We start from the raw sequence: 24,030 nt of genomic DNA on the forward strand, positions 1-24,030 counted from the left end.
AGCACACCAGAGATCTTACTATCCGACGGAACTTGCGGACCAGGCTGGTAAAATGTGCTCGTGCTATCAAATTTCCCTCAGCAGCATGTCGAAAGATCCTCAAGAGCTTGCTTGGATCTCAGCAAGACTTTGAGAAGAAACGCCTGACCTGGATGAGTGAGCCTGTCAAGCAGAAATGGCGAGAGTCCTGGTTGGGTGGAGATTTCGAGAATGCAATTCCTATTTCACAGTCGTGGAGAGCGTTTGGCACCATGCTTCAGAGATGCGGCAACGCTTCCTATTCATCTTCATCCTGCCCGTGCCTGGACGAATTCCAGATGTCGTTTAAGCATCCCATCACTTTTCTGGCGCCTCGTACGTTTTCTTTTGCAAGCTTAAACGGAATGTCGTCTCATACACCTGGGACCACTGCATCAGCTGGCTAGAGCTGAAAAAAAGTCTTCTTCCTTCGATGCAACATTCGTCTGTCCATCGCCGCTTCAACTCTCTCGGATAACCTCGGTCCTGGTCCCGGATGTCGTCTTACCTTGTGCAGAGCCCTTCAATCCTCGCCGGAAAAAAACCTTAAGCATGGTACGCAATATCATATAACAACCTTATTGCATCGCAAGCAATAGAACTATGCTCGAAAGATTGATCCAGCATTTGTAACATCTCGAATGCCATCCCGATTAAGAAGAAGATCAAGAGCAAGGTTCCCATCGTCACGATACTTTTCTTGCCTTCGGTATACTTCACCGCTTTTCGTGCTGGTTTAGATTCGTCAATATGCTCAAGCCTGATTCTCGCTCCCGATATCATTGTCGACGAACGGGGGCTTCCGGGAGTACCATCAGCTCGATATTCATTTATGGGCCAGCTTAATTTCCTCAGTCGAATGCAACGAGATCTTGGCTTCGAACAGAGTCCATGTCCATATTTCTCTCCAAGGGCTCGGAAGCCCTTCGAAGAAGCAGAACATTTCTCAGTTCCTCGATGTTTCAAGGCTTGCCTGCGCTCACCGGCGTGATGGTCGTTTGTACAGGTGTCGGCGTGTCAGTGTCACAGATCTTGTTGCTTGGAAGAAGTTCTCAGCCGTTGTTGCGCGCAATGATTCCGACTCTTTGGCCAAAGCACAAATCAAAGTCCTTGTCTTGCTCGATGAATGGAGGGAGTTCGCTGACCGCCCAAGTTGCGGCTGCGTCCGACGAAAGAGGAGGTCGTGATGATCATGATGCGGGTGTATGAGAAGAAGGAGCAGCGGCGCAAGCTTGGGATTCTGGGTCTGACGAATGTGCTGGGCAGTTTCTCGAGTGATCGATATCGGCGAGAACCTGAGCAGATGTTGTGGATTGGAACGTGTCAGAGTCCGGCGTACCTGGCGAAGAAGATGAGAAGAACTCGGATCTCGTGCCATCGGACTCGCAGCGTGGTCTTGGACAATACCCGGATAAGTCTGCGGCGGTGGTAGAAGAGAGTGCGTGGTGGTAATGAAAATGAGTTGGACATTACATCAAGAAGACTCTCGTGATTCACATTCGTTATACTGACCGGGCTCTGCATCGATCCCCTTGACCCCAACTCTTTCTCCGAGATGTTGTTTAGAACAGACGTGAACTCGTGAGCCCTAACGAGACGACGCCGAGCGTGTCCAGTCCGAGTGCAATGAAGGGGCCGCGTCCGTGGTCTGTGTTGAAAAGCTGCCGCGCATGATCAGTACGCGCGCTTGGACGGTGCCTAATTCTCGTGATCATCGGTAGTAGGCAAGGAGTTGGTAGTAGGGCACGTCCACCGGAACGATCATCGTTCGTCCTTCCATGATCACGCGTGGGATGGAGATGTCGCTCATGCTTTTGCTCGTATTTCTTTCTTTTCCAGGTGCTGGACACCATCGTCTAATCGAAGCCTTGCGCTTCTACTCCAACACCTTCCACAGCCCGGGCAGTAGTATATCATTTAGTCCTTCATCTTGATAACACAGAGGGAGTGGAACTTCTCTCCACATCCATCGCCATCGCCATCGCATTGCCCGTCATTTTGACTGTGCTCTGTCGCTTTGCGCCTGGCTCTTGGTTCGATAATAATTTGGTGGGATGGGAGTAGCGGGTTGGCGAAAGCGTACGCAGAGAAGTCTACCGTGGTGACGAGAGGGAGAGGGACAGAGGCAGAGAGAGAGAGAGAGAGAGAGAGTGAGTGTGTGTGTGTGCTTGTGGTGATAATGCACATGAAGTAGATGAGATAAAAAAAGATATTGAAAGCTGATTGAACAAGAAGCTGACAAAGTTCCCGAGTCAGATTCGAACCCGCAACCAACAAAAAAAGTAAGGGAAGGATACGCAACGGGGCATTACGTACGGAGAGGCAACGGCATTGGGGACCTGAGCTACTTCCCTGATTGGAGGGAATTTTAATGCGTTGATAAATACTCACTCTGCTGGAACAGCCGAAGATCTGCCCTGAACTCACTCTGCCCCAGCGAGATTCGTTCTGACTCTTGCCTCACATTACACAAGCCTTTAATCAATCATTGGCAAGCTCGTTAGCTTACTCGTAGTTTCGATCTCTTTCAATTAACCAAGCATCACCACGGGGCCGGTGACACCGTTCTGAATTGTCACAACACTTCCACAGCGGCTACCGACAAGCACAGTACCGCGCGCACGCTGTCTGCTTCCATTTCGAAGTCTCGGGTTCCAAGAATGGACGCGAAATCGACATTCTTTGGCTCAGACGTTCATATCCAGTCGAGCAACGGTGAGGTTGAAGTCGCAGGATCCCTTTGGCCACCTTCAGCTGTCCCACGAATGGCGTCTTCCCATGCAATCGATATGAACTTCACCCACGTTGACTTGCTCTTCTCCAATGCGCTCAAGCGTCAACGCAGCTGCGGTTTCCTGCACTGCCCGCCGGTGCAAAGCCTTTGCAACATTTCCTTCGAGAGCACTTGCATCGCAAAATTCAGAATCTGGCCGACTCAGCCGGTGCAAGACTACTACCACTGGCAACAGGGTAATGAGCCGCCAGCTCTTCGTACCTTTGGCGGCCTGCAGATGGACAAGGCTTGGCGAGGTCTGAATTGTGATGTTTCAAGAGCTCGGAAAAGGATCGTATAGGCTATCAGGGGTCTTCTGGAAGGCTACAGAGCCCTACAGTCAGCCTCAGTATAGTTCATCGACCAATACGGCACCTGCATCAGGCTGAATGTTGAAGGCTCCACCACGTCGATACGACTGGATCGACGTGAATCGACACTATGTTTACAGACCACGGCACGGCTTCAGCTATCGTCAGAACCTTCTCGGCTACATTGTGTCCTGGACGCCTGAAATCAGCAAGTCAAAGCGCCAAGGACCGACGTTCCATGGACGAATGTGTGCGGTATGTCAAGACTGAGTTTTCGGACTTGGCTCCGGAAAGCCCCTGCCACCCAAGGCTGGGAGGCATTCTGGGCTGCGAGAGAACAGGTCCATGCCATTCATTCATGAATCAGTCTGAGAATTCGCACATCTCACACATCTGGCAAGGTACTCAAGAGGCTAATGTTCTCGTCCTGACCATACGAGGTCGTGGTCATAGCAGATCTGGTTCTCGATTGTGTGTGGGCTGAGCAAACGATCTAGGCCGCGGCCGGATGGGAGTATTTGGCACAATAATGTATAGCGATGGGCAGGTGGAAGAAGTGGTATGAGCGATACGGCGGGAATCGTGAAAGGACAGAATGGGAGGGAAAGGAGACCCACTCTTGGCAAACCTAGATTCCACCTCATCTACATCGACTTCCTCACTGCAACCTGTAAACGAGAGCTATTGCAGTACTTCCAGGCAAATCTCGCCGTCTTTGGAGCCTTTTCCCTGCTCCTGCCGGCAATTCAACGGGCATGACTCTTCTCACAAGATGCTGGATTGTGCCAGACCACAGCTGCGGGTCTCAGCTCGTACAAAGAACCTTTCTCTTCATCTCCATTTGTTGATCGTGAAACAGAAAGATGCGAGACCCAGCAAACATGACAGAGATCTACTTCAGCAACGGCTCAAGCCCTGACAGTCTCCAATCGCTCATTGCAAAGCATAAGCACCAGTGACAGGGAACGACATGTCCAAAAACGACTCTCCAAGCAAGAAACGCAAGGTTTCCGACATTTACCAAGGTAAGGGGAACAGCAGTGACAAAGCTAAGAGCTCGCTAATATGTTACCGCGAGAAGATGCAGTCATCAACCCGAAGACCAAGAATCCGACACCCGCAGAAGATTCCAAAGACAAGTTCGAGATGATCTCCAAGGAGGAAGCCATTGATGAGCAAAAGAAGGCTGGAATGGGTCTCAGCGATTACACTATGGTCAAGGACAAGCCAAAGAAGGGGTTGACAGAAGATAAACAGCTGTTGGACGGAGAGAATGAGAAGATTGAGGGTCAAAAGGAGAAGGAGCACAATGGGGACAAGAGTGGTGGGAAGAAGTGAAGTAGAGAGCTCCTGCCTAATCAAGCAAGCTAGGTAGCGCCGTTATGAGTGAATCACGCTGTACGTATTGTGACGCAACAGTGTAGGCTAGGCAACAATAGCCGGAGCACTGGCCACCAGTCGCGAATACACAGTTGTGAAAGTGAGCAATTCTAACGACTCCAGCGACACCAACACCAACACCAGCAGCAGCAGCAGCAACCACAACAGCAACAGCAACAGCAGCAGCAGCAACAACAGCAGCAACAGCAACAGCAACAGCATCAGCATCAACAGCAGCATCAACAGCAGCATCAGCAGCAGCAGCCGCAACAGCACCAGCAACAGCACCAGCACCAGCACCAGCACCAGCACCGCCGCCGCCACCACAACCGCCAGCATGTAGGTTTCTGTACGCGCTCCATACAAATACCACTACTAACAGTAGCGCCCAGGGCATCTTTTTTCACCTCTGCTGCCCGCCTCGTCGCCGGCGCCGGCCTCTTGGTGGCCTACCGAAAGGTGGCCACCAATGCCACCACCAACACCGCTGCCGCCGCCATCGCTTCCGCGATGAAGAGTAAGCTATACACCTCACCTCATTTCTAATAGCACATATGCTAACCCATATTTCAGAGAAGAAGGAAGAGGAGAAGAAGGAGAAGGAGAAGGAGAAGAAGGAGAAGGCTGCGGCCTTTGACGAATTTGTTTTTTCGAATTTGTAAATTTTTTTCAAAAAAAAAACTTTTGGCTGCGGCCGCTGCGCGGTGCGCGGCAAGGATGACGATATCAGAGTTTCCTTTCCAGTTTCCACTTTCATTTCTCTTTCGACGATGCGATAGAGCGGGCGATGGCGGTTTGTGAGGGAGCTGACTGGAGTTGTAGATGAGGGAGAGTAAGAGGTACATCACCCACGGCTGCGAATTGGAGAGGGTGGCGACAACGCTTCTATTTCAGCGACGCGACAGGGCGGACGAACAGCGGTTTGTAATGTATCTATAGAGGATGCTGACCGGAGCTGCTGACAAGGGAGGCTAATAGACCATCACCCACGGCCCTGCGAATTGGAGAGCGTGGCGACACTGCTTCTATCCTAGGGACGCGACCAGGTGAGCGACGTCGATTTGCGAAGTATCTATCGAGCATGCTGACCCGAGTTGCAGACAAGGGAGGTCAAGAAGTACATCACTCACGGGCCTGAAATTAGAGAAGGTAGCGACTCTACTTCTATTCCAAACGATGCGACAGAGCGGACGACAGCGGTTTGTGATGTATCTAAGGGGTAAGCTTACCGGAGTTGCAGACAAGGGAGATCAATAGATCACCACCCACGGACCTGAGATGGCAACACCGCTTCTATACCAGCTATGCGACCGGGCTTGTGACGGTGGTTTGTGATGTATCTGTAGAGCAGGCTGACCGGAGTTCTAGGCAAGAGAGATCAATAGATCATCACCCACAGGCCTGAAGGCGGCGACACCGCTTCTCTCCCAGCGACTTGACCAGGCGAGCGACATTGGATCGTGAAGTTTCCAAGCCAGGAAGATTATCCGAGTTCTCGGTGAGGGAAGTCAATAGACACAACACCCACGGGCCTGCAAGTGACACCGTTTCTATCCTTGCGACGCGAGCAGGCGAGCGACAACGGACTGTGAAGTTTCCAGGGCGGCAACATTATCGGAGTTCTCAGTAAGGGAGACCAATAGACACATCACAAAGAAATCTGTGAGTCTGGTATACGGTGAGCCCGCTCCATAGCATCAAGACGTCCGGGCCCGCGGCTGCGGTTTTTGATGGTTTCAAAAGAATAAGCTAACCGGAGTCCTTAGTGAGGGAGGTTAATGGACCCATCACTAAGAGATCTACGAGTTTGGTATACGGTGAGCCCGCTCTATCGCATCAAGACGTCCGGGCCTGTATCTGCGGTTTTTGGTGGCTTCAAAAGACTGAGATAAGTAGAGTTCCAGACAAGGGAGGTCAACGGACACATCACCTAGACATCTGCAGGTTCGGTATACGGTAATTCCGCTCTATCACATCAAGACGTCTGGGCCCGCGGCTGCGGCTTTTGAAAGCTTTAAAGGAATGAGCTGATTAGAGTTCTAGACAAGGGAGACAAATAGACACTCACGTAAAGCCTTGTAGTGGCAGAGCTATGAGTCCGCTTCCATCACATCAAGACTTTCGTGCCCGCGGCTGCGGTTTGTAAAGGCTTTAAAAGAATAAGCTAACTAGAGTTCTATACAAAGGAGACCAATAGACTATTACGTAAAGGCTTATAGTAGTAGAACCACGAGTCCGCTTCTATTAAACTAGGGCGACTAGGCGCGTAGTTGCTGTCCGCGAAGTGTCTAAGGAGGAAGCTAACTAGAGTCCTAGACAAGAATACTAATACGCGGATTATGTATTAGTTTTAGAGGCTTGCTACGGTAATAAAACTACTTCGATCTTATAAACGAGCTTAGGCCGCTTACTACGATTTGCGAAGGCTTAAGGAAATAAACTAAACCGGAGCGGTAGATTCGAAGATTAACCGATACGTTACCTATACCTATAGGTTAAGTAAGGCGAAGATACCGCTTCTAACGTATCGAGATATCTATACGAGTAGCTACGGTTTGTAATAGCTTTAAGAAAGGCGCTAACTAGTAGATTAGTATACGTATTAACCCTAGAAATTTATACTATATACTACGAGAATGCTACTTCTATCGTAGTAAAGTGTCCCTACGCGCGGCTTCGGGTTCTAAGTCTTAAAAGAGTATCTTAACTCGGAGTCTAAAAGATAAGATCGAAAAGCGAACTACCTATAGGCTTATTAGATTAGCGAAGTTATAGAGCCCCTTCTATTTTTTTTTAAAGCGTTAGAGTCTATAGTCTCGATTTGTAGACCTTCCTACGACTAAGATAGTAATAAGCTCGATAGAGGAGAGCTAATAGCTCTTCCTCTTAACGCCTATAGAACCGCTATAGTAACGATACCTCTTCTAACGTATCGAAGCGTTAGGGCTAGCGATTACAGTTAGGGGCCTTCGAGAAGATAAAGAAAATAGGGAGTTCTATATAAGATATTTAGTAGCGTATTATATCTCCTCTAGCGACGAAATCGCTTCTACTATATCGGACCGTTCGGGCCCGCAATCTCGCTTCGTAGACTTTACGAAGACGATAAGAGTAGCGAGTCTATATAAACAAGCTAATTATATATCTTTTCTCCTTATTGCCTCTAAAACTACTACGGCGACGACTTCTGTATTAGCTCTATCGCATCTAGTGTTCGAAGCGCTTAGCAAAGATTTGTAAATCCGTAATACAGCGAGTATAGCGAGTTATAGGCAGGAGTAACCGTTACATTCGCGCTTATCTACGCTAATTGGCGTATTTGGCGTATAGTACGGGATTACTACGATCGCAGAGGCTTTCCGTAGCCTGAACAGAGACGCGATAAGTCGAAAGAGTAGTTTAATATATCGAACGGTGTAAGTTACGAATCTGCTAACGCACTGCAGCTGTGTCAGGGGCGTCAGCATTCGCTTTTAGAGCGAAATTTGGTCTGCGGTTATCTTTACGACCACTCCCGGGCGTAGCAAGATCTCCGCTCGCTTTCTATTGCATCGACTAGTCTAAGCGTGCCTCTGCGATATGCAAAGCTGATAAGAGTTGTAGCTATTAGGGACCAACGCGTTCTTATCCTATAGCCTTGAATTCGTCGTAGCTAGAGCTATAGAGAATGTCGTGCCAGATCCTTCTCGAATTAAGCTTGATAGCCCCTTGTATAGAGCCCCTAAAGTATGTTTCTACTCGAATTGACGAGCTTACGGTAGCTGAACTTATTACGTCTGCTTGCATAAGCGATGAAAAAGAAGTGTCCATCCCTCTTGGTATACTCTAGTCTTGATGGTCTCTACGGTCTCGGAAAATGGTAGTATAGTATCCAGCCTGATCCCATACCGGCGTACCGATTTCATTCACGGTCGCCAACGCATACTCTGAGCAATTACTGAAGAGTTTGGTGTTCCGGGTATCGTTTGCATTGCATCGGGGGCTTCAGGGGCGCGATTGCAGTTCATGGACGTTTCGTGGACAACTATGAACGACTCTTTCCAATGCCGGAGATCGATAGTGTGGCGCTCAGGCGGCAACAGAGACTTCGCTGCCATCGCAATCAAGCGGCATGCTTGCTGTCTGAAATTGAAACCCTTGCGATCGTCCTCTGTCCAGCTGTGATCGTCCTTTCTCCAGCTTTGATCGTACTCTCTGGAGCTGTGACGCTTAGAGTCTTATTTTGTCGGAAGGTTCGAAGCGTTGGCTATGTTTTGCGGTGGCGGAGCTTGTGGTATCGGAGGCGAATGAGCGGAAGGTCCAAGAATGACACGAAATCGTTAGGTATTGCTGTCGATCGAACGGTGTTCGGGCAAATCTCTCACGGTCGAGTTGAGGTGACAGGTCGACCGTTGTACTGGCAAGGTCTCGACGTAAGGGGCTCGTGCAAGAGGACCATGCTATACCACTTCAGGGGAGTGACATACAGCATAGATGCGCGGCATCTTGCATGTCATGATAAAGAGAACTGCTGCGTGTACCCGGTTGATTGCAGAAGAGGGTCGAGAGAAGTTCTAGAGATTGCTCCTTATTGCCTTCTCCTTCTAATTTGACCGCGTATTCTACGTCTTTCCCATATTGACAGCAGGTTGGCCGCGCCGTTGGTTGCCGCAGGGACAGCTCGCAGTTCGGGCAGCTTCTCGTTCCATCTGCCTGAATTTGCCCCTACAAAAGTGCAAGTGACAATCGCCTTCTGTTCCGCTTTCTCTTCCACTTCCCCTTCAAACCTTTCCACACCATCTGCCACCCCACCCCCGATCGGTCTGAGATGGAGGCCGTCATCAAGCAGCTGTATAGCGGCAAGGAAGACCGCCTTGGCAACTTCCAATGGCATACGGAGATGCCAGAGGTGCGACCATCTCAGCTCTGCAGATGCGCTTGACTGTGCTAACCAGCTCATTTTAGGACCTTGGAGCGCCGGCCGAGGATTCAGAGAGCGAGAAGTTCGCCATCATTGTGAGGCACCAGCGCGTCTACAATGATCCGAAGAAAGTTCTCGAGATCCACTCGATCTCGGTGCAGAGCCCTCTCCTGCGCGAGCTGCTTGCGGAGGTGCTCGAGGGATATCCAGGCGTGACGCCTGGATTGAAGAACCTCGAGTTCTCTGGTCGGTACGCCGACCTTCTTATTCTTCCACTCGTCCTGTACTACATGCTAATCGACACTGCACAGATGCGAGAGCCTCATCCATCGGTGGCCAGTCCTCCGTGCCAAAATTGCCGAGCTCGAGGACCAGCGCAAGCGTCCCAACGTCGACTCTGACCAGCTCTCCAAGCGCATCGAGCACGCCAATCTGCTGAACGGCCTGCTTGTTCAGGAGTTCTCCGATGTCGAAAAGTCGATGGGCGACATGGTGCAGAACCGTGTCATCACCTACGAGTAAGTTCATCCATTTCGACCTATCGACATGCCCCCTGCAATCTCCCAGACAGACGTTCACAACCAGACACTGCATTTTCAACCCGCCGCTGACTTATGTTCCCTAGCCACCTGTGGGTCCTCTTCCATCCCAGCACCACAATCTACGCCAAGAGCGACAACCAGGACCGCGCATTCCGTCTCCAGTCAAGCACATACGGCGCGGATAAAGACGGCACCCCCTGCTTCTGGCTGACATGCGTCTACGTCGACTACGACGGCCAGCGTTTCGGCACACAGCCCCACCGCATTGGCATCCAGAACTTCGAGGGCACTGCTCTGATCCAAAACCTCAGCGCATACCCGATTGACTTCCACGACGATGTCAAGGGCATTCAAGCAAAGCTGATCGAGCGAGGCGGAAAGGTCGAGGCACTGGCAGGCACACACTACCGCTCGTACAACGGCGTGGGCTGGCGCAAGAACGCGCTTTACGGAACGAAGGACAAGACGACTGTTTGCGGTCGAGTGGTCATTGACGGCTTCGGGTTCAATCGCTTCGCTCCGGACCAGGCAGTCTATGTCACCTCGTTCAACGCCAAGCCGTCTTCTGCGGGCAAGCAGTCTCGAATCGATTTCCGGCGTGAATACGACGACGATGTGCTGGCCACCTTTGCAGCTACATTTCACGGTGGTGGAGGCATGCCCGCAGATGGTTTCTTCGAGACGAACGACAAGGAGCGCGCACCGTTGACAGAAGACCAGAAGATGCTGTGCTCGCCATTCGTGCGTGGCTACGCCCTCCGCGAGAAGGTCTGGCTGAACTTCTTCGTCAACTGCGTCTCAGACAACACCTTTTCGGACGACGCATTCGACGCTCTGACTCTCCCCAAGGCACAGAAGTCCTTGATCCTGGCCTTCTGCGAACACATGAAGACCGATGGCAGCAACTTCGACGATGTCATTGCCGGCAAGGGTCAAGGCCTTATCATTCTCCTGTCTGGTCCGCCAGGCGTTGGCAAGACGCTGACGGCAGAGTCGGTAGCCGAGCGCATGAAGGTGCCGCTCTTCATCATGGCTGCTGGCGACCTCGGCATCAGCTCCGCCGACGTCGAGCACAAGCTGAACGACTGCCTCGCCATGTGCTCTCGCTGGAACGCCATCCTCCTTCTCGACGAAGCCGACATCTTCCTCGAGCAGCGCAACATGCACGAGCTCGAGCGCAACAAGCTCGTCTCCATCTTCCTCCGCGTTTTGGAATACTACCAAGGCATCATGTTCCTCACCACGAACCGCGTCGAGACTTTCGACACCGCCTTCGCATCGCGCATCCACCTCAGCTTGGAGTATCCGGAGCTGAACAAGAAGAGCAGGAAGGGCATTTGGGAGACGTTCCTGAAGCGACTGCCGGAACATAACATGAGTGAGAAGGAAGTCGAGAAGCTGGCCGAGAAGCAGTTGAATGGTAGAGAGATCAAGAACTTTCTCAAGTCGGCCCAGCTGCTGGCGAATTTCGAGAAGGAGGTCCTGGCATACCAGCATGTCGAGACGGTCATCGATACCATGGCCCATCTCCACAAGTCCAGCAAGGCATCGGATGAGGCCAAGGCCAGCATCTTCCAGTAAGCGTCTTGAGCGCAGGATAGCATAGCATCGACACAGATGAGGCGAAGGCCAGCATCTTCCAGTAAGCGTCTTGAGCGCAGAATAGCATAGCATGGCATCGACATGGATGACTGCGAGATAGCGTGAATACCATCGAATCGCAGAGAATCTCGCTCTGACCGCGTTCTGGCAATTGACCTGGAACGTCACCCGTAAGACGGGGAGGAGAGAGATCTCAACTCCTACTCTTCCTCTTCATACTATCCCGAACTCGTCTCAACAGACCACGATCTTTTCCCTCGCCAGAAGTTCTGACACTCTCACGCCTCGAAACAGGTCGGCTTGCTTCACTGGGAGAAGCCAGACTTCGAACTGCGTTTGTAGACGTCGTGGGTATCGTTTTTGATACATCTCCTCTCTCTTTCGTCGTGGCGAGTATCTGTTCCCCTGGCACGGCTACTGGAGTCGATACCTTCGTAATCGCGCTGCCGACTCGAGTATCTTCAGCCTTCTCTTCCTCTGCACGTCCTTCCATCCTCGATCCATCTCCCTCTTGATTCTTCTCCGGCTGCGATCTCGTCTTCAAAGTCGTAGCAGCGGCTCGAACTTCATAAAGCAAGCTATCATCCACAAACTCCTGACGATTTAGACTGGATCCTTCGACAGAGGAAGGCAATTCATCGTTCCCAGCACTCGTTGTCATTCCCCCGACACCAAAAACATGCCTCAAACTCCCCTCCCTAGCTCTCCCTTCATAAAGCAACCCATCATCCACGAAATCCTGCCCTCTGAAACAAAATTCTTCCGATCCATCTTTCTTCTCTCCTTCCCTGGATGTCTCCTCCTCCTCCTCCTCCTCCATCTTTGTCGTCACAAATCCCGAATTCATCCTCGTCCTCAAATCGACACACATATCCCCATAGCGTGACTTTCGTGAAGAGAACGACGTGTCATGGCCAGAATCTCCATCCTGATTTGAAGGGAGAGCCGCAGGTCCTACCTCCTCGGTAGCTCTCTCATACAGATAAGATTGAGAAAGATCGTCGTCGTTGTCCGCAAGATCAACAGCTCCGAGCTGGCCGACCTCGTCCCGGGTTCCTGACATGGGCGAGAAAGGCTTCAACGGCTTCGGTCTTTCCAATTTCGGCTTTACCGGTGCGGGTAAAGGCTCGGTCTCGACAGGTCTATTGGTACTACTGTCTGCAGCAGTGGGTACGGAAAGAATCGAAGAGGAACTGTCTTCACGCTCATCGGCAGGAATCTCAATCTCACTATATGGTATCACAAATTAGACCAGTACCAAATCACCCAAAAAAAAAATCCAATCTCCAACTTTTTCACATTAAAAAAAAGAATAAGAAACAGGGACCCGCTCACTTCTTCTCCTTCTCCAGATCCTTGTTCTGATCCTTCGCCCTATAAACATCGCCAGTCAAAGAAATCTCCAACTCTGTATTCCTCCCCCTCCCTTGCTCTTCCAATTTCCGAACCAGCGGTAAGACCTCTCGACCAAAATGTTCGATTTCTTCTTCATAGTGCAAAAACGCCGTCAAAATAATATTCACCCCCAAACTCTTGAGGAGAACGATGCGTTCGGCAATCTGTTCCTTGGTTCCGATCAACTTGGTCTTGAACCCGTCGTTGTATTGCACTAAATCTTCGAATTTGCTGTTCGCCCACATGCCGCTTTTGTTGGAAGTGGATGAACCGGCGTTCTGGACTTGTTGGCGGAAACCTTCGACGGCTTCGGCGTCGGCTTTGCCTTGGATTTCTTGGAGGACGCGGATGGCTTCTTCTTCGGTTTCGCGGCAGATGACGAAGGCGTTCAATGCGAAGCCGACTTCTCCTTCGCGGTTGTTCTTCTTCGCGCGCTCCTTGACGTCGCCGATCTGGCTCTGGAATCCTTCGAGAGTGTTGCCGTTCATGAAGTAGTAATCCGATACGGAGCCGGCGTTCTCCTTGGCATCGTCGGAGTTGCCTCCTTGGAAGATCTCGGGGTATGGGCGGCCAGGCAGGTTGAGCGGCTTTGGCTTGAGTGGGTAATCGTGGAACTGGTAGAAGTCGCCTGTGAAAGAGAACTTCTCGTTGGTCCAAATGCCTTTCAAGCATTGGATGAATTCCTTCGAACGCCGGTAACGCTCAGCGTGGTCAAGCCACCACTGACCGATGGATGCGAACTGCGAAGATGGTCAGTGAATGAAGCCATGTTAGTTTATGCACGCTTACTTCAGCACGGAACCAACCAGATACTACATTGACGCATACGCGACCTTCGCAGTAATTGTCGATCGATGCAATCTGCTTAGCAGCGACCGCTGGGTTCCAAGGACCTGGTAGAAGCGCAGCGATAACCTTCAGGCGCTCAGTCGACATCAGCAAAGCTTGTGAGAATGACACAGGCTCGTGTTGGTTGTCGGCACCGTATCCAGCCATGAATCGGATCTGTGATAGAGCGTATTCAAAGCCAACCTGCTCTGCGATTCTCGCATAGCGAATGTTTGACTTGAGGTCCCAGGAGGTCCTCTGCTTGATCTTGGAGATGACGAGACCACCAGACACATTGGGCACCCAGTATGCGAAACGGACGCGGTCGGGGTCTGAATTCAGTGTGTCGGCATAGCTCAGGTCGTGGTGATCGTTCGACACAGCACCAATGCCATTGGGGACACTCCCATTCACAGGTGAGGCCGCTTCTCGCTTGTGATTCTCCTCGCCAACAGGAACAACCACTCGCTTGCCGCCAATCGTTCCAGTACGCAGGCGATCGAGCGCGTCGTTAATGCCTGCCAGACCGCCCTCGGCAATCTCAACCTCAGGAAGTCGTAGAGAATGTGCTACCAGTAGATCCTCGAGCCATACAGACATGGCCTCGCCAACTTGTGGGAATTCGTGGAATGCCTTGATCGGCACTTGGTGATGCACGACTCCGCGGCCAACGCTCTTCGGCATGCCATTCAGGCCAAGAAGATGAGAGTTGAGGCCGCTGTCGGATTGAGTGAGAGCGTCTTGCAATGATGTGGCAGAGTCCTTGCCGTTGCAATCAATGCCGAAGCGAAGTTTGCCCCCAGTCACGGCCTTTAAAATGTCGACGGCGCGCTTGTCATCGTACTTGTCAACCAAAAAGTCGGCTCCAAGCTCAGAAAGGCGTGGTCCACCTCTGGCGATATCTGCGATGCATGCAACCTTCAGGCCTGCCAGCTTTGCGATTTGAAGGGCAAGCTGGCCGGTCATGCTGTTTGCACCCCAGATCGCGAGCCATTCGCCAGGCTGTGGCCGCTCAGACTGAGCGATGCCGCCAAAGATCTCATTTCTGATGTCTTCGGGCACGTCGCGAGGATCGAGTTGCTTGGTCAGGCTGAAGAGATCCGGTCCTCTCGGGCCATTCCTCAGGTTTGTGAGGTCAAGGCCAAAGCTGATGCCGAGAGCAACAGTAGCGGCCACGTAGGCCACGCCGAGTGCTGCAGCCTCTTTCACGCTGACGCCTTGTGGTATCCTTGTGACATTGTAGTCTGTCGTGACGACGTACTCTTGATATGCTGCCTTCCTGACATCGCGGTAGTCGGTCGATGGACCGAACACCACGTCTCCCTGCTGAATGCGGCTGCTGTTTCGTGGAGCTCTGACCACAATGCCGGCAAAGTCTCGCCCGTTGATCCAGGGATAGCTCGGCTGGCTGAAGCCATAGTCTGCCCCCTTCCAGTCGACCGGGTTCAGTCCAATGGCGAGGACTTGAATCAAGATCTCGCGATCACCCTTCAGGTCTGGGATGTCTTTCGACTTCTCCAGCTTGTACTTCTGTCTGGGACCATGCAGCAGGAGCAGATCTTGCTGTGGTGCGTCGAGTCGCAGGAATTCGTCGTTGGGTGGTGGGGACTCAGCGCCGTTCGAGGAGCCATTCGTGTAGCCATTGCCGTGCGCATGTGAGTAGCCGTTCGTGCCGTTCGTGGTTGGACTGGCGGCGCCACTGAGGCTGGAGAAGGACTTTGACGAATGCCCATTCGTCCTCCCACAGGCGGAGTCGGGCCTGAGGGAGAGGAAGGGCGAGTTGCTAAATGTTGACGGCATTGCTATGTGTACTGCGAGACCAATCGCCGTGGCCAAGAGAAAGAGAGCGAGAGCAGTAATGAGAGGAGCTCTGAGGTCAGGATGGGTAGTGATCCAAACCCACTCCAACGCAGGGTGCATCAACCGCTGATATGTATGCCAGAGGGCCCGGGTGGTCAGTTTCCGGGAAGGCCTGGCAACTTGGGCAGGCCGGTCAGCTGGTCCAATGCTATGACAGCATCGTTGGCGTTGCCGTTGTGCTCGAGCGCCAGTGGAAGAAGCATGTTTCGGAAAAAATCCAATGGACCATGGCATTTGGGTCCGAGGTGGTGATGGCGTGCTCGATTCCCCGCCACCTTGTGCCAGAGTGCTGAAAGCCTAATGCATGTGACTTGGCCTCAGCATACAAATCACGAGCACGTCAACGATCCTTGCCTTGCACCATTGCGAGTGACAAATGGCATGGGTTTCCGCCCAACATATGCCTTTTTTGGCCTCGTTGTCGTGCTCAGGACGTGGAGAAGGTCCGGCCAACAAGCGCTGGCCGAGTGGCCGCGCAGTAGAGATGGATGTGGGTATTGCATCCATATCAGCCTCTACTTCGGAGTTCCTCGCCTCTTCAAACGACTAGTTATATCCGGTGGCCTGACATACCGATAGCCCGGTCCCAATGAGCCGAGGCAGTGGTACTTCGCCTGTTGCACGCGCAGATGGCGTCCTTTTCTCGTTCGTTGCTTCGATACCCGCGGCTTCGTCCTCGCCTGTTCCTGGGCCCGGCCCCAAATGCCGTCCCCCATTGGACCCTGGGCCCCCCAATGATTCCTTCAGCCGCTGACCGGATTGGCAAAAATGTAGAACATGCTGGGATCGTGAAGGGGGTGCGTGAGTGGGAGTTGGCTGGTGTTTGGCTTCACAAAGTCTTGGCACACCAAGCACCGACCTCGCTTTGACCACAGGAACTGCCTTTGTGCGAACAGACATGTGAAAAGGCCGGCTGAGTATGGCATTTCAACATCCTCTTGAAAGTCCTGTTCCATTGGTACATTCGGCGAGACTTGGGTCGTTTTCACATACGACTGCTTGCCTATATACGCAAAATCTGCACCACAGACCTCAGACCTCAGACCCGTCGACAATGACGACTTTCTGCTCCGAATTTACGAACGTCTCAAGAGTACGACCATCGCCCTCTGCATCGCAAATCTGCTAGGAGCAGCAAGCGTGGAACTGCACAGACAGTCTGGAAATACGCCAATGTACAACCACACGAGTCCCGAAGCGTAAGAACAATGACCCCATTCACGTGCGAGCAAGGCAAGCCCGAAGACGATCACGAGATATTCACGAGCGTCGACAATAGCCAAGACGCACATGCTGCCTCCGAGCTTGAGCGGCCCGCAGCGAGGTTGGTCAATGCTCAACATGCTGCCTACAAGTAGCGACTGCAGCCGGCTATCATCACCTGTCGACCATCAACCCCTTCAAGACCAGCTCCAGCTCCAAACAGCCTCGATCCTAAGAAGCCTCGGAGCGACGCACTTACAACACACCCTCTTTGCGCCCAGCATGGCATTCCAAAAGCTATCAAAGGAGTCAGCAAAGGTCAGCGCACCTCACGAGCTTGACGAATATGAATACTAACAGCCTTGCAGCTCCTCTCTGAGCTTAAGAACGCTAAAATCCTCAAAGCCAAGGAAAAGAAGGCCTTGCGCGAGAAGACCAAGCGCAAAGCTTTACTCAAGGACTCGAAGGTCGTCGCGCTCCCTCACCTACCCCTCGAGATATGGTACACCATTGGAAAATTCGCCATCGATGCAGAAGACGAGATCTCGAACCGCTGGAGCAAGGATAAGAGGGAACAGAACGCACTCATGCGCCAACCTGGCATCACTCGGGTATGTAAGCGACTGCTCCATCGACCTCGCCACTGCTAACACTCCACAGACTTGCAAGCTGCTCCGTGACGAGCTCCTCCCATACTGGTACGCCACGAAGGCCACATGCGAGCTCTGGGAATTCTCCTTTTCGTGGGCCGATCTCAATATTCCGCAATGGCTGCGTATGATCGGTCCAGAGGCACGGAGGCGATTAGGAAGAGCGTATCTGCTTTTAAGAGAACCGGGACACACCGACTCCATCAATCAGCTGCTGGGACGGAAGAAGCACAAGAGCAAGATCCCCTTCACCCTTTCTGAAGCTGTGCCCTGGAAATGGAGTGACCACAAGCACCGCCGGCTTTACAAGAACCAGCTGCCCACGCCCGATGATCTCCGATTCGCCGTTGGGCGTTTCCGGTGGATGCGTAAAGTCACCTTCACGTAGATCAGAAGGGTCAAAGGCGAGCACGACAAGGGTGGCATTTCCTCTCGTTCGTTCGCACACTTGCCCCCTGCATTTTCTCCACGGCGACGACATGTCAAAACCATCACATCTATGCGACGACCTGGAAGCTCTCGCGCCTCTTCGTATAGTGAGCTGCGACCTACTCAGCCGTGAGCTGAACCTATAGAAGGCAAAAAAGCATGATACTGGATAAAGGCATATGTAGATCCAAATCCCAATACAATAACCCCAGAGCGGGAAAATCCACACCTCTCCCCTGCCCCTCCCACCCCCAACTCCCAATCAACACCCATCTCCCCCTCCCCCTTCCCATTCTCCAGCTGTGTGGGGGATTATGTCAGCATTGGTGGACTCGGCGCGGAATGCAAGCAACGCAGTACCTTCGAGGACGGCAACGGTAACGTCTGGATTTTCGCTGAGACGGGCAGCGACGGTCAAGCCGGCAGTGCCTCCGCCTATGATGCTGTATGCTGTGAGCAAAGTAGTGATCAAGCTTGGCGCAGCATTCGTTACTCACACGTAGTCGAATGTCTCCGCGAAGCTTCTCGCCGCCAGCAGGATGATAGACAAGAAGAGCATGTTGAGGTCGATTTGAACAAGGTGAACGGCGAAAGATTGGTAGCACACTTACCTATAAGAAGTAAGAGCATAGGATCATATACTACTGCTTGAGCAGAGATGCAGATGATCGCACTGCTTTCCACTTCTTTGAGCGATATGCAGCTGCACTGGTATAAACATCTCTTCACGAAGGAGCTGAGCTGGAGGCGGTGTCCGCTGTTTGACATCCTCAGAGGCAATGACAGACGGCGATACTGTCCACGATATTCCATGGATCCAGAAGCGTCTGCTAACTTATGCACCTCTTTTCATTTACCATGCTCTTTCGTCTGGAAGATCGCAAGTCGCGTCTCCTTTCTCCTGGATTCCGTCAAGCCGAGGAATCAGCACTGCCGCAACGATGTCCGACTGAATGAGGGGAACGGCTGGTTTTCGTCGTCGTAAGTCGTGGCTGGCGTTTCTTCTGCCCATGCTTTTCTCAGGCTAATCGAGCGAGTGAATGATTGGTGTTGTCTGCGGCAATTCTGTGAAACGGAGCTTCACGCTCAGCTCGAGCATTGAGCCTCATCACGTGGAAGGCTTGTTGAGAATGGATACGCGGCTTGCCGATGGTGCCGGAAGCTTGGGCATCCCGAAAAAAAAAACACAGCCACGATCTTTTACGGGACAGTCGAGGCTTGAAACGATGGCGCTTCGTGGGAGTGTTCTCGAATTGGAAGCTGGCTACAGTAGTGGTAGTTCTATCCCCTGAGTACATCCGAAATCTATACATGTACCCAAAGAAGGTGACATGGAAGGAATGTACATAGAACTCGTATTCTGCTCGGCCTCGGCGCGGAAAACTCGCTCGCATTCGGGCAGTGTTTCTATTTGTCCTATAGCGGGGACAGAACTTAGATTAATTAGCAAGCTGTAGCAGATCGATAGATGCTTGTTATAGAGATCGAAAATGAGGCGGATAGAGGTAGTATATACAATACCTAACTATAAGGGACGAAAAGTATAGAGTAGAAAGTAGGCAATCTGATAATAGATAAGGTGGGAGGCGTCATCAGGGCCCGGGCCAGACAATAATGCCAAGCAGAACTGCGCCTGGGATCAGTTCTTAACATTTTTAGGCTACTGTAGTTCTAGAATAGCGCGTGGACGACTTTGGCTGGGTGGTGAACGGCCACACGGTGCCGCTGACATCCAGTGGTAGCACTACGGGAGCAGGCAGATCTCGTCCCACCCGGCAGCACAGCTCTTCCTTTCCCTCTCCCATTATTCTGCATTCGCGGCTTTTGCTCTGGGGGCGTACGATTGCTGTACGAGATACTGTCGCTTCTGCTTCTGGCTACTAGAATACCTACACTTCTTGGACATTCTTGGCGATTTTGTATGTGTATGGTGAGTGCTTGAATTGGACGCACGCCACCACTCTTCAGCATCTTTGCCCGAGCCCGAAGCTGTTCAACCACCCTACGCCGACTCAACCCGCTTCACTTCACGCTTTCCATGACACCTACGCAATGACGGCGCTCTCGCGCAGCGCGCTGCATTTCGCCGCAGCATTCTTCCTCCTCCGACTTCTATCGACTACGCACGCCGCATTCATCACCTTCGAGGACTGCCTCCCGGACAGCACCAAGCACTCGAATCCGAAGCTCCTCCAGTTCACGCCGTACTTCGTTGATGCCTATTTCGGTGAAAACCAACCTCACAGCCTCAACCTTACCATCTATGGCAATGTATCCGGTCGCCAATTCGACAGCGAACTTCCGCCGGCCAGCGACACCACTTACTGGGATAACGATGATGAAGAGAATGGAAAGATAGTGGATGTGGGCAATGCGAACAAATATGCGACCTTGACCGCCGACTACCACATCTTGACATACACTGCCTACGACAATCGCGGCGAGCGATTCTGTCCGACTCTGGTCAATGGCTCGTGTCCATTGGGCCCGGCCTTCAGCGCAAATGCCAGCAATCCACAAGATCTACCTGCCTTCTTCATATCGCACGACTTTGGCAGCTCGTACTCTTTCAGCACCATCTCAACCACAGTCCACGTTATCAGTGGCGATGCTGGTGGATCGGACGTCGCTTGTGTCAGTGTCCAGATTACACCGGATCTCGGACCAAGCATCGCTGGCCTCTTGACATGGCTTCCGGCTGCCATCCTCATCATCAAGGGTGTCGCAACGCTTTCGGCCGCAATATGGTCTCCGTGGGGCAGTTCGGATATTTTCCGATGGAGCAGTAACTACGGTAGGGACGAGGATCTGCTTCGACTTGTCACACCTGGCTTCGGAGACTGTTTGCAATACATTCAATTTGTCGTCCTGACGGGAAGCTTGACGCTTCAATACCCGGGCTTCTTCCAGCCGGCCGTCCGTCAGACGAGCTGGTCGGTCCTGCTTTTCAACGAGAGCTATGTCAGTGGCGGGAGTGGCACGCAGAGTCTCGTGGATGGACTATACAGGACAAACGCCACTTATGGCCTGACAGGGATGAGCCAGCTCATTGGAATGTCGGAAGGTCAGGACACTTGGGCGTGCATGGCTATTTGGCTTCTCGTCATCGCAGGAATGGTGGTCCTGCTTTGTCAGGCTGGCTTCCTGGGTCGCTGGATCTTTCATATCGCCACCAAAAGGATTGAACAAGACCTGCGCAAGAAGAATCTGCCCTTCACCTTGGGCAACATGGTCAGGCTCCTGTTCAACTTCTTCATCCTACCCATCGTCGCATTAAGTTTCTTCCAGCTGGTCATCGCGCCGCACTCTTCGACGAGCGTCGTAGCTTGCGCTGCAGTATTACTTCTGATCATGATTGTCTGGGCCGGTTGGATATTGAGGATCATCTTCTCCACGAAACCTCGGACCCTGCTATTCGATGACATGTCGACAGTCTTGCTCTACGGCCCGCTCTACAACACATACAGCGACAGCGCAGCTCCCTTCGCGCTCGTCCCGGTCTTCATCACCTTCATGCGCGGAGTTGCAATCGGTGCGGTCCAACCTTCAGGCATTGGCCAGATCATCGTCCTCGCCATTTGCGAAGTCATTCTCATCCTGACATTGAACGGCTTCCGACCCTTCCAAGGCCAGACAAGCATGAACTTATACCATACCTTCTTCGCCAGCGTACGTCTGGTGACAGTACTCCTCATGATCGCGTTTGTGCCCACGCTTGGCGTGACCGAAGCCCCGAAAGGTTGGATTGGCTATATCATCCTGCTGCTCCATGCCTGCGTCTTGATCTTCGGCTTCTTCCTCAACGCCGCGCAAACGCTCGTCGAGGTCATCGCGAGAGCATTGGGTGCTGGAGGCGACTCGAGTGGCGCAGTGAGAGGTAGTATCTTGAACTGGCGCATGCTCAAGAAACGTCAAGATCGAGGCACCGCTGATCGTGGTAGTATGATGAGCAGCGCTGCCATCTTGAACAAGGCCGACACCAGAAGTCAAGGCTACGGAACGCGAAGTAGATCAATCTCGGCTAGTAGCCAGCAACTACTCAATCGCATGAGCGGCTTCGAAAACTTCAGCCAAGGCGGCGAGGCGGTCAGCTCCCCTGGAGACGAATTGGAGCAGACGGCGACGTTTGGTTCTGCTGGCGTCGCAAATGGCAGGACTTCTCTTGCGAAGGGCGAAGGTGACGCCTTCTATCGACCTCCGAGACCACGAAAGACGACGATCGAAACTCTGGCTAATCCTGGAGCCAAGACGAGAAGCACGGCTGACTTCCCTTACACTGACTCGCCTCATGGCCCCGCTGGACATCACCGAGACACCAGCTACGACAGCGGCGCTTTTCATGGCTCTCCAGCTCCCGCGTATCTCCGCGACCGACAAGGCTCCGCGGACGAGACTGGGCCACGCACTGATTATGCCGTTCGGGAAGTCGACCAGTACTATCGAGGTCCGCCGCTTAAGGAGCAGCAGAACCGCAAGCTGAAGACTGGTCCTGCTGATCCTGAAGGTCCGGCATCCGCCGCCACCAGCTGGCTGCAGACATTTTTCACCGGCTTCGCAGGGAAGAAGAAAAAGGATCAAAGCAAAGGCTTCGAGGTGGTGCGTTCAGCTCGCATGCCGCCGGGGATGCAGCAGAATCCAGCTGTAGACGATGTCGAAATGCAGACCAGCCCTGTGATGCATCAAGAACCCTATCGAGACACTCCAGATTCGCCTAGGATGGACGGAGCTCTTGCCAAGTCGAGCGTGGAACGATCGATCAGCCCGACTGACAACATAGCACAACATCCGCCGACGAACAACTTTGAATTCGGGTTCGACGATACTCCTGGCAGCGCTCGAGACAGCTTACGCGCCAGCCGCATCACCAACGTTCGTCCTGACAGCGATGCACTGGGCGCGCCTGGTCTGGAGCCGGTCAGCTACGAACATGCCGACTCGATGGGCGTTTCAGCGACTCCTGAGCGCCGCCCTAGTCAGGCAACGACGGCAAGCCGCTACACTGGACGCCGCTCAGAAGAAAGCCAAGGGGCTCATGCTGGCCCCTTGCGATACTCCGACCAGCCGATTCCTGCGTTAGCACCAATCGATTCTGTTGGTAGTCTCGACATCCCATCCCGCTTCCCCTCGAGTGCTTCCAACAACAACCCCTTCACCCAGACCGAAGGCGACCAATCCTGGCTCCGCGCCGTCGACCAGATCAGCTGGCCCAACCACAGCCGGCAACCCACCACCCAACCCACCCATCATCCCGCCCAACCCGCCCCCTCCGTCCCCCGCCGCAATTCCCGCCGCACCCCTTCCCAGGATCTCGCGGCAACCCGATACCCAGACACCACTGCCACCATCTTCGAAAATTTCGACTCCGTCCCCGACCTCTCTCTCAGCCCAGTCAACAATCAAAGCCACTCACTCGGCTCTCCTAGCCACCAACAAGTCTCCCACCGCCGAGCCGCCGACAGCATTTCCCGAAACAGTTTCGGTGCCGCTGCCGCTTTGCGTGAAACGTCCGGGAATTTGGAGTTTGGGACGCCGACGCCGGAGAGGAGGGGGAGTTTTCTTGATGATAATGATAATGAGAGGCATGAAGGGTTGTGAGGAGGTGGGGGGAGGAGGGGTTTTTTGTTTTTTTTTGTGAGGTTTAGCGTGGCGTTTGGATGGCCACGATAAACAGAAGTGGGTAATAAATGACAGACATGCATGAAACCGAAAAGACTGTGTTATGTTTTATGTAGTATAATGTGTTTGTATATATAGACTAAATTGAAAAGAAGTATAGATATTGTTAATTCAAGTCTAGTAATAATTTATATATAAGAAATTTAGGGGATTTTTCTTTTTCCTTTTTGTAGTTAACTCTAATTTAAAGTACTTTCTAAGAGATTAAAGTTAAATGTTAGGACTAAAGAGGTTATACGTAATTAGTATATAACTAGGCTCGAGTAAAGCTAGGGTCTTAATGCCTTAGGCAGGGCTTAGCGCTTAGTAATAGGCTAACTCGCCCGCTATTACGGTAGGTACGGAACGCCGGGCCTATATATACTTCCGTAGAACCGTAGATACTTAGCCTAATACTATACTATTGCCTAACTACTAATCGTCCCTCGTATAACAATTAGTAGCTTCGCTTTAGTTAGATCTA

The 24,030-nt window shown here is 52.3% G+C and overlaps 7 protein-coding genes across 7 annotated transcripts; 4 read left to right on the forward strand and 3 right to left on the reverse strand.

The window, feature by feature from the left end:
* Positions 1–1,492: 1,492 nt before the first annotated feature.
* Positions 1,493–2,656, reverse strand: MYCFIDRAFT_175063 (uncharacterized protein; the record flags this gene model as incomplete). Its single annotated transcript, XM_007928614.1, has 7 exons — positions 1,493–1,560; positions 1,592–1,874; positions 1,907–1,947; positions 1,983–2,413; positions 2,442–2,493; positions 2,555–2,585; positions 2,609–2,656. The coding sequence occupies 7 exons, from the start codon at positions 2,654–2,656 to the stop codon at positions 1,493–1,495; spliced, it is 954 nt and encodes a 317-aa protein (XP_007926805.1).
* A 22-nt stretch (positions 2,657–2,678) lies between these two features.
* MYCFIDRAFT_175064 (uncharacterized protein) lies at positions 2,679–6,416 on the forward strand (the record flags this gene model as incomplete). Its single annotated transcript, XM_007928615.1, has 30 exons — positions 2,679–2,888; positions 2,919–3,057; positions 3,101–3,140; positions 3,176–3,219; positions 3,243–3,563; positions 3,588–3,616; positions 3,640–3,772; positions 3,802–3,945; positions 3,973–4,023; positions 4,053–4,142; positions 4,190–4,436; positions 4,478–4,509; positions 4,542–4,582; positions 4,627–4,999; positions 5,032–5,140; positions 5,199–5,279; positions 5,310–5,352; positions 5,388–5,406; positions 5,449–5,492; positions 5,517–5,528; positions 5,583–5,631; positions 5,670–5,685; positions 5,728–5,824; positions 5,851–5,942; positions 5,986–6,020; positions 6,059–6,070; positions 6,103–6,108; positions 6,150–6,215; positions 6,253–6,351; positions 6,379–6,416. 30 exons carry the CDS (start codon positions 2,679–2,681, stop codon positions 6,414–6,416), a joined length of 2,712 nt encoding a protein of 903 aa, XP_007926806.1.
* Positions 6,417–6,452: 36 nt separating this feature from the next.
* Positions 6,453–8,453, reverse strand: MYCFIDRAFT_175065 (uncharacterized protein; the record flags this gene model as incomplete). Its single annotated transcript, XM_007928616.1, has 5 exons — positions 6,453–6,521; positions 6,551–6,583; positions 7,924–8,017; positions 8,257–8,358; positions 8,392–8,453. The coding sequence occupies 5 exons, from the start codon at positions 8,451–8,453 to the stop codon at positions 6,453–6,455; spliced, it is 360 nt and encodes a 119-aa protein (XP_007926807.1).
* Positions 8,454–9,289: 836 nt separating this feature from the next.
* MYCFIDRAFT_47080 (uncharacterized protein) lies at positions 9,290–11,505 on the forward strand (the record flags this gene model as incomplete). Its single annotated transcript, XM_007927644.1, has 4 exons — positions 9,290–9,370; positions 9,427–9,632; positions 9,694–9,900; positions 10,008–11,505. 4 exons carry the CDS (start codon positions 9,290–9,292, stop codon positions 11,503–11,505), a joined length of 1,992 nt encoding a protein of 663 aa, XP_007925835.1.
* A 1,352-nt stretch (positions 11,506–12,857) lies between these two features.
* On the reverse strand, positions 12,858–14,349 carry MYCFIDRAFT_137302 (uncharacterized protein; the record flags this gene model as incomplete). The annotated part of the gene is made up of 2 exons (XM_007928617.1): positions 12,858–13,661; positions 13,711–14,349. 2 exons carry the CDS (start codon positions 14,347–14,349, stop codon positions 12,858–12,860), a joined length of 1,443 nt encoding a protein of 480 aa, XP_007926808.1.
* Positions 14,350–16,575: 2,226 nt separating this feature from the next.
* MYCFIDRAFT_211380 (uncharacterized protein) lies at positions 16,576–18,116 on the forward strand. Its single transcript, XM_007928618.1, has 3 exons — positions 16,576–17,130; positions 17,181–17,423; positions 17,473–18,116. Exons 1-3 carry the CDS (start codon positions 16,900–16,902, stop codon positions 17,848–17,850), a joined length of 852 nt encoding a protein of 283 aa, XP_007926809.1. The 5' UTR covers positions 16,576–16,899; the 3' UTR covers positions 17,851–18,116.
* A 1,827-nt stretch (positions 18,117–19,943) lies between these two features.
* On the forward strand, positions 19,944–23,669 carry MYCFIDRAFT_215378 (uncharacterized protein; the record flags this gene model as incomplete). Its single annotated transcript, XM_007928619.1, has 1 exon — positions 19,944–23,669. The coding sequence occupies one exon, from the start codon at positions 19,944–19,946 to the stop codon at positions 23,484–23,486; it is 3,543 nt and encodes a 1,180-aa protein (XP_007926810.1). The 3' UTR covers positions 23,487–23,669.
* Between the last annotated feature and the right edge of the window lie 361 nt (positions 23,670–24,030).

This window comes from Pseudocercospora fijiensis (assembly GCF_000340215.1).
Source record: "Pseudocercospora fijiensis CIRAD86 unplaced genomic scaffold MYCFIscaffold_4, whole genome shotgun sequence".
In the NCBI taxonomy this organism is placed as follows: Eukaryota; Fungi; Ascomycota; class Dothideomycetes; order Mycosphaerellales; family Mycosphaerellaceae; genus Pseudocercospora; species Pseudocercospora fijiensis.

What these genes read in the sequence shown, in the direction of transcription:
- MYCFIDRAFT_211380 (XM_007928618.1), top strand. Translation starts at nt 16,900, where the DNA reads ATGCTGCCTCCGAGCTTGAGCGGCCCGCAGCGAGGTTGGTCAATGCTC. An exon ending in TATCAAAGGAGTCAGCAAAG is followed by an intron (nt 17,131 to 17,180) that starts GTCAGCGCACCT and finishes ACAGCCTTGCAG; the next exon opens with CTCCTCTCTGAGCTTAAGAA. An exon ending in GCCAACCTGGCATCACTCGG is followed by an intron (nt 17,424 to 17,472) that starts GTATGTAAGCGA and finishes AACACTCCACAG; the next exon opens with ACTTGCAAGCTGCTCCGTGA.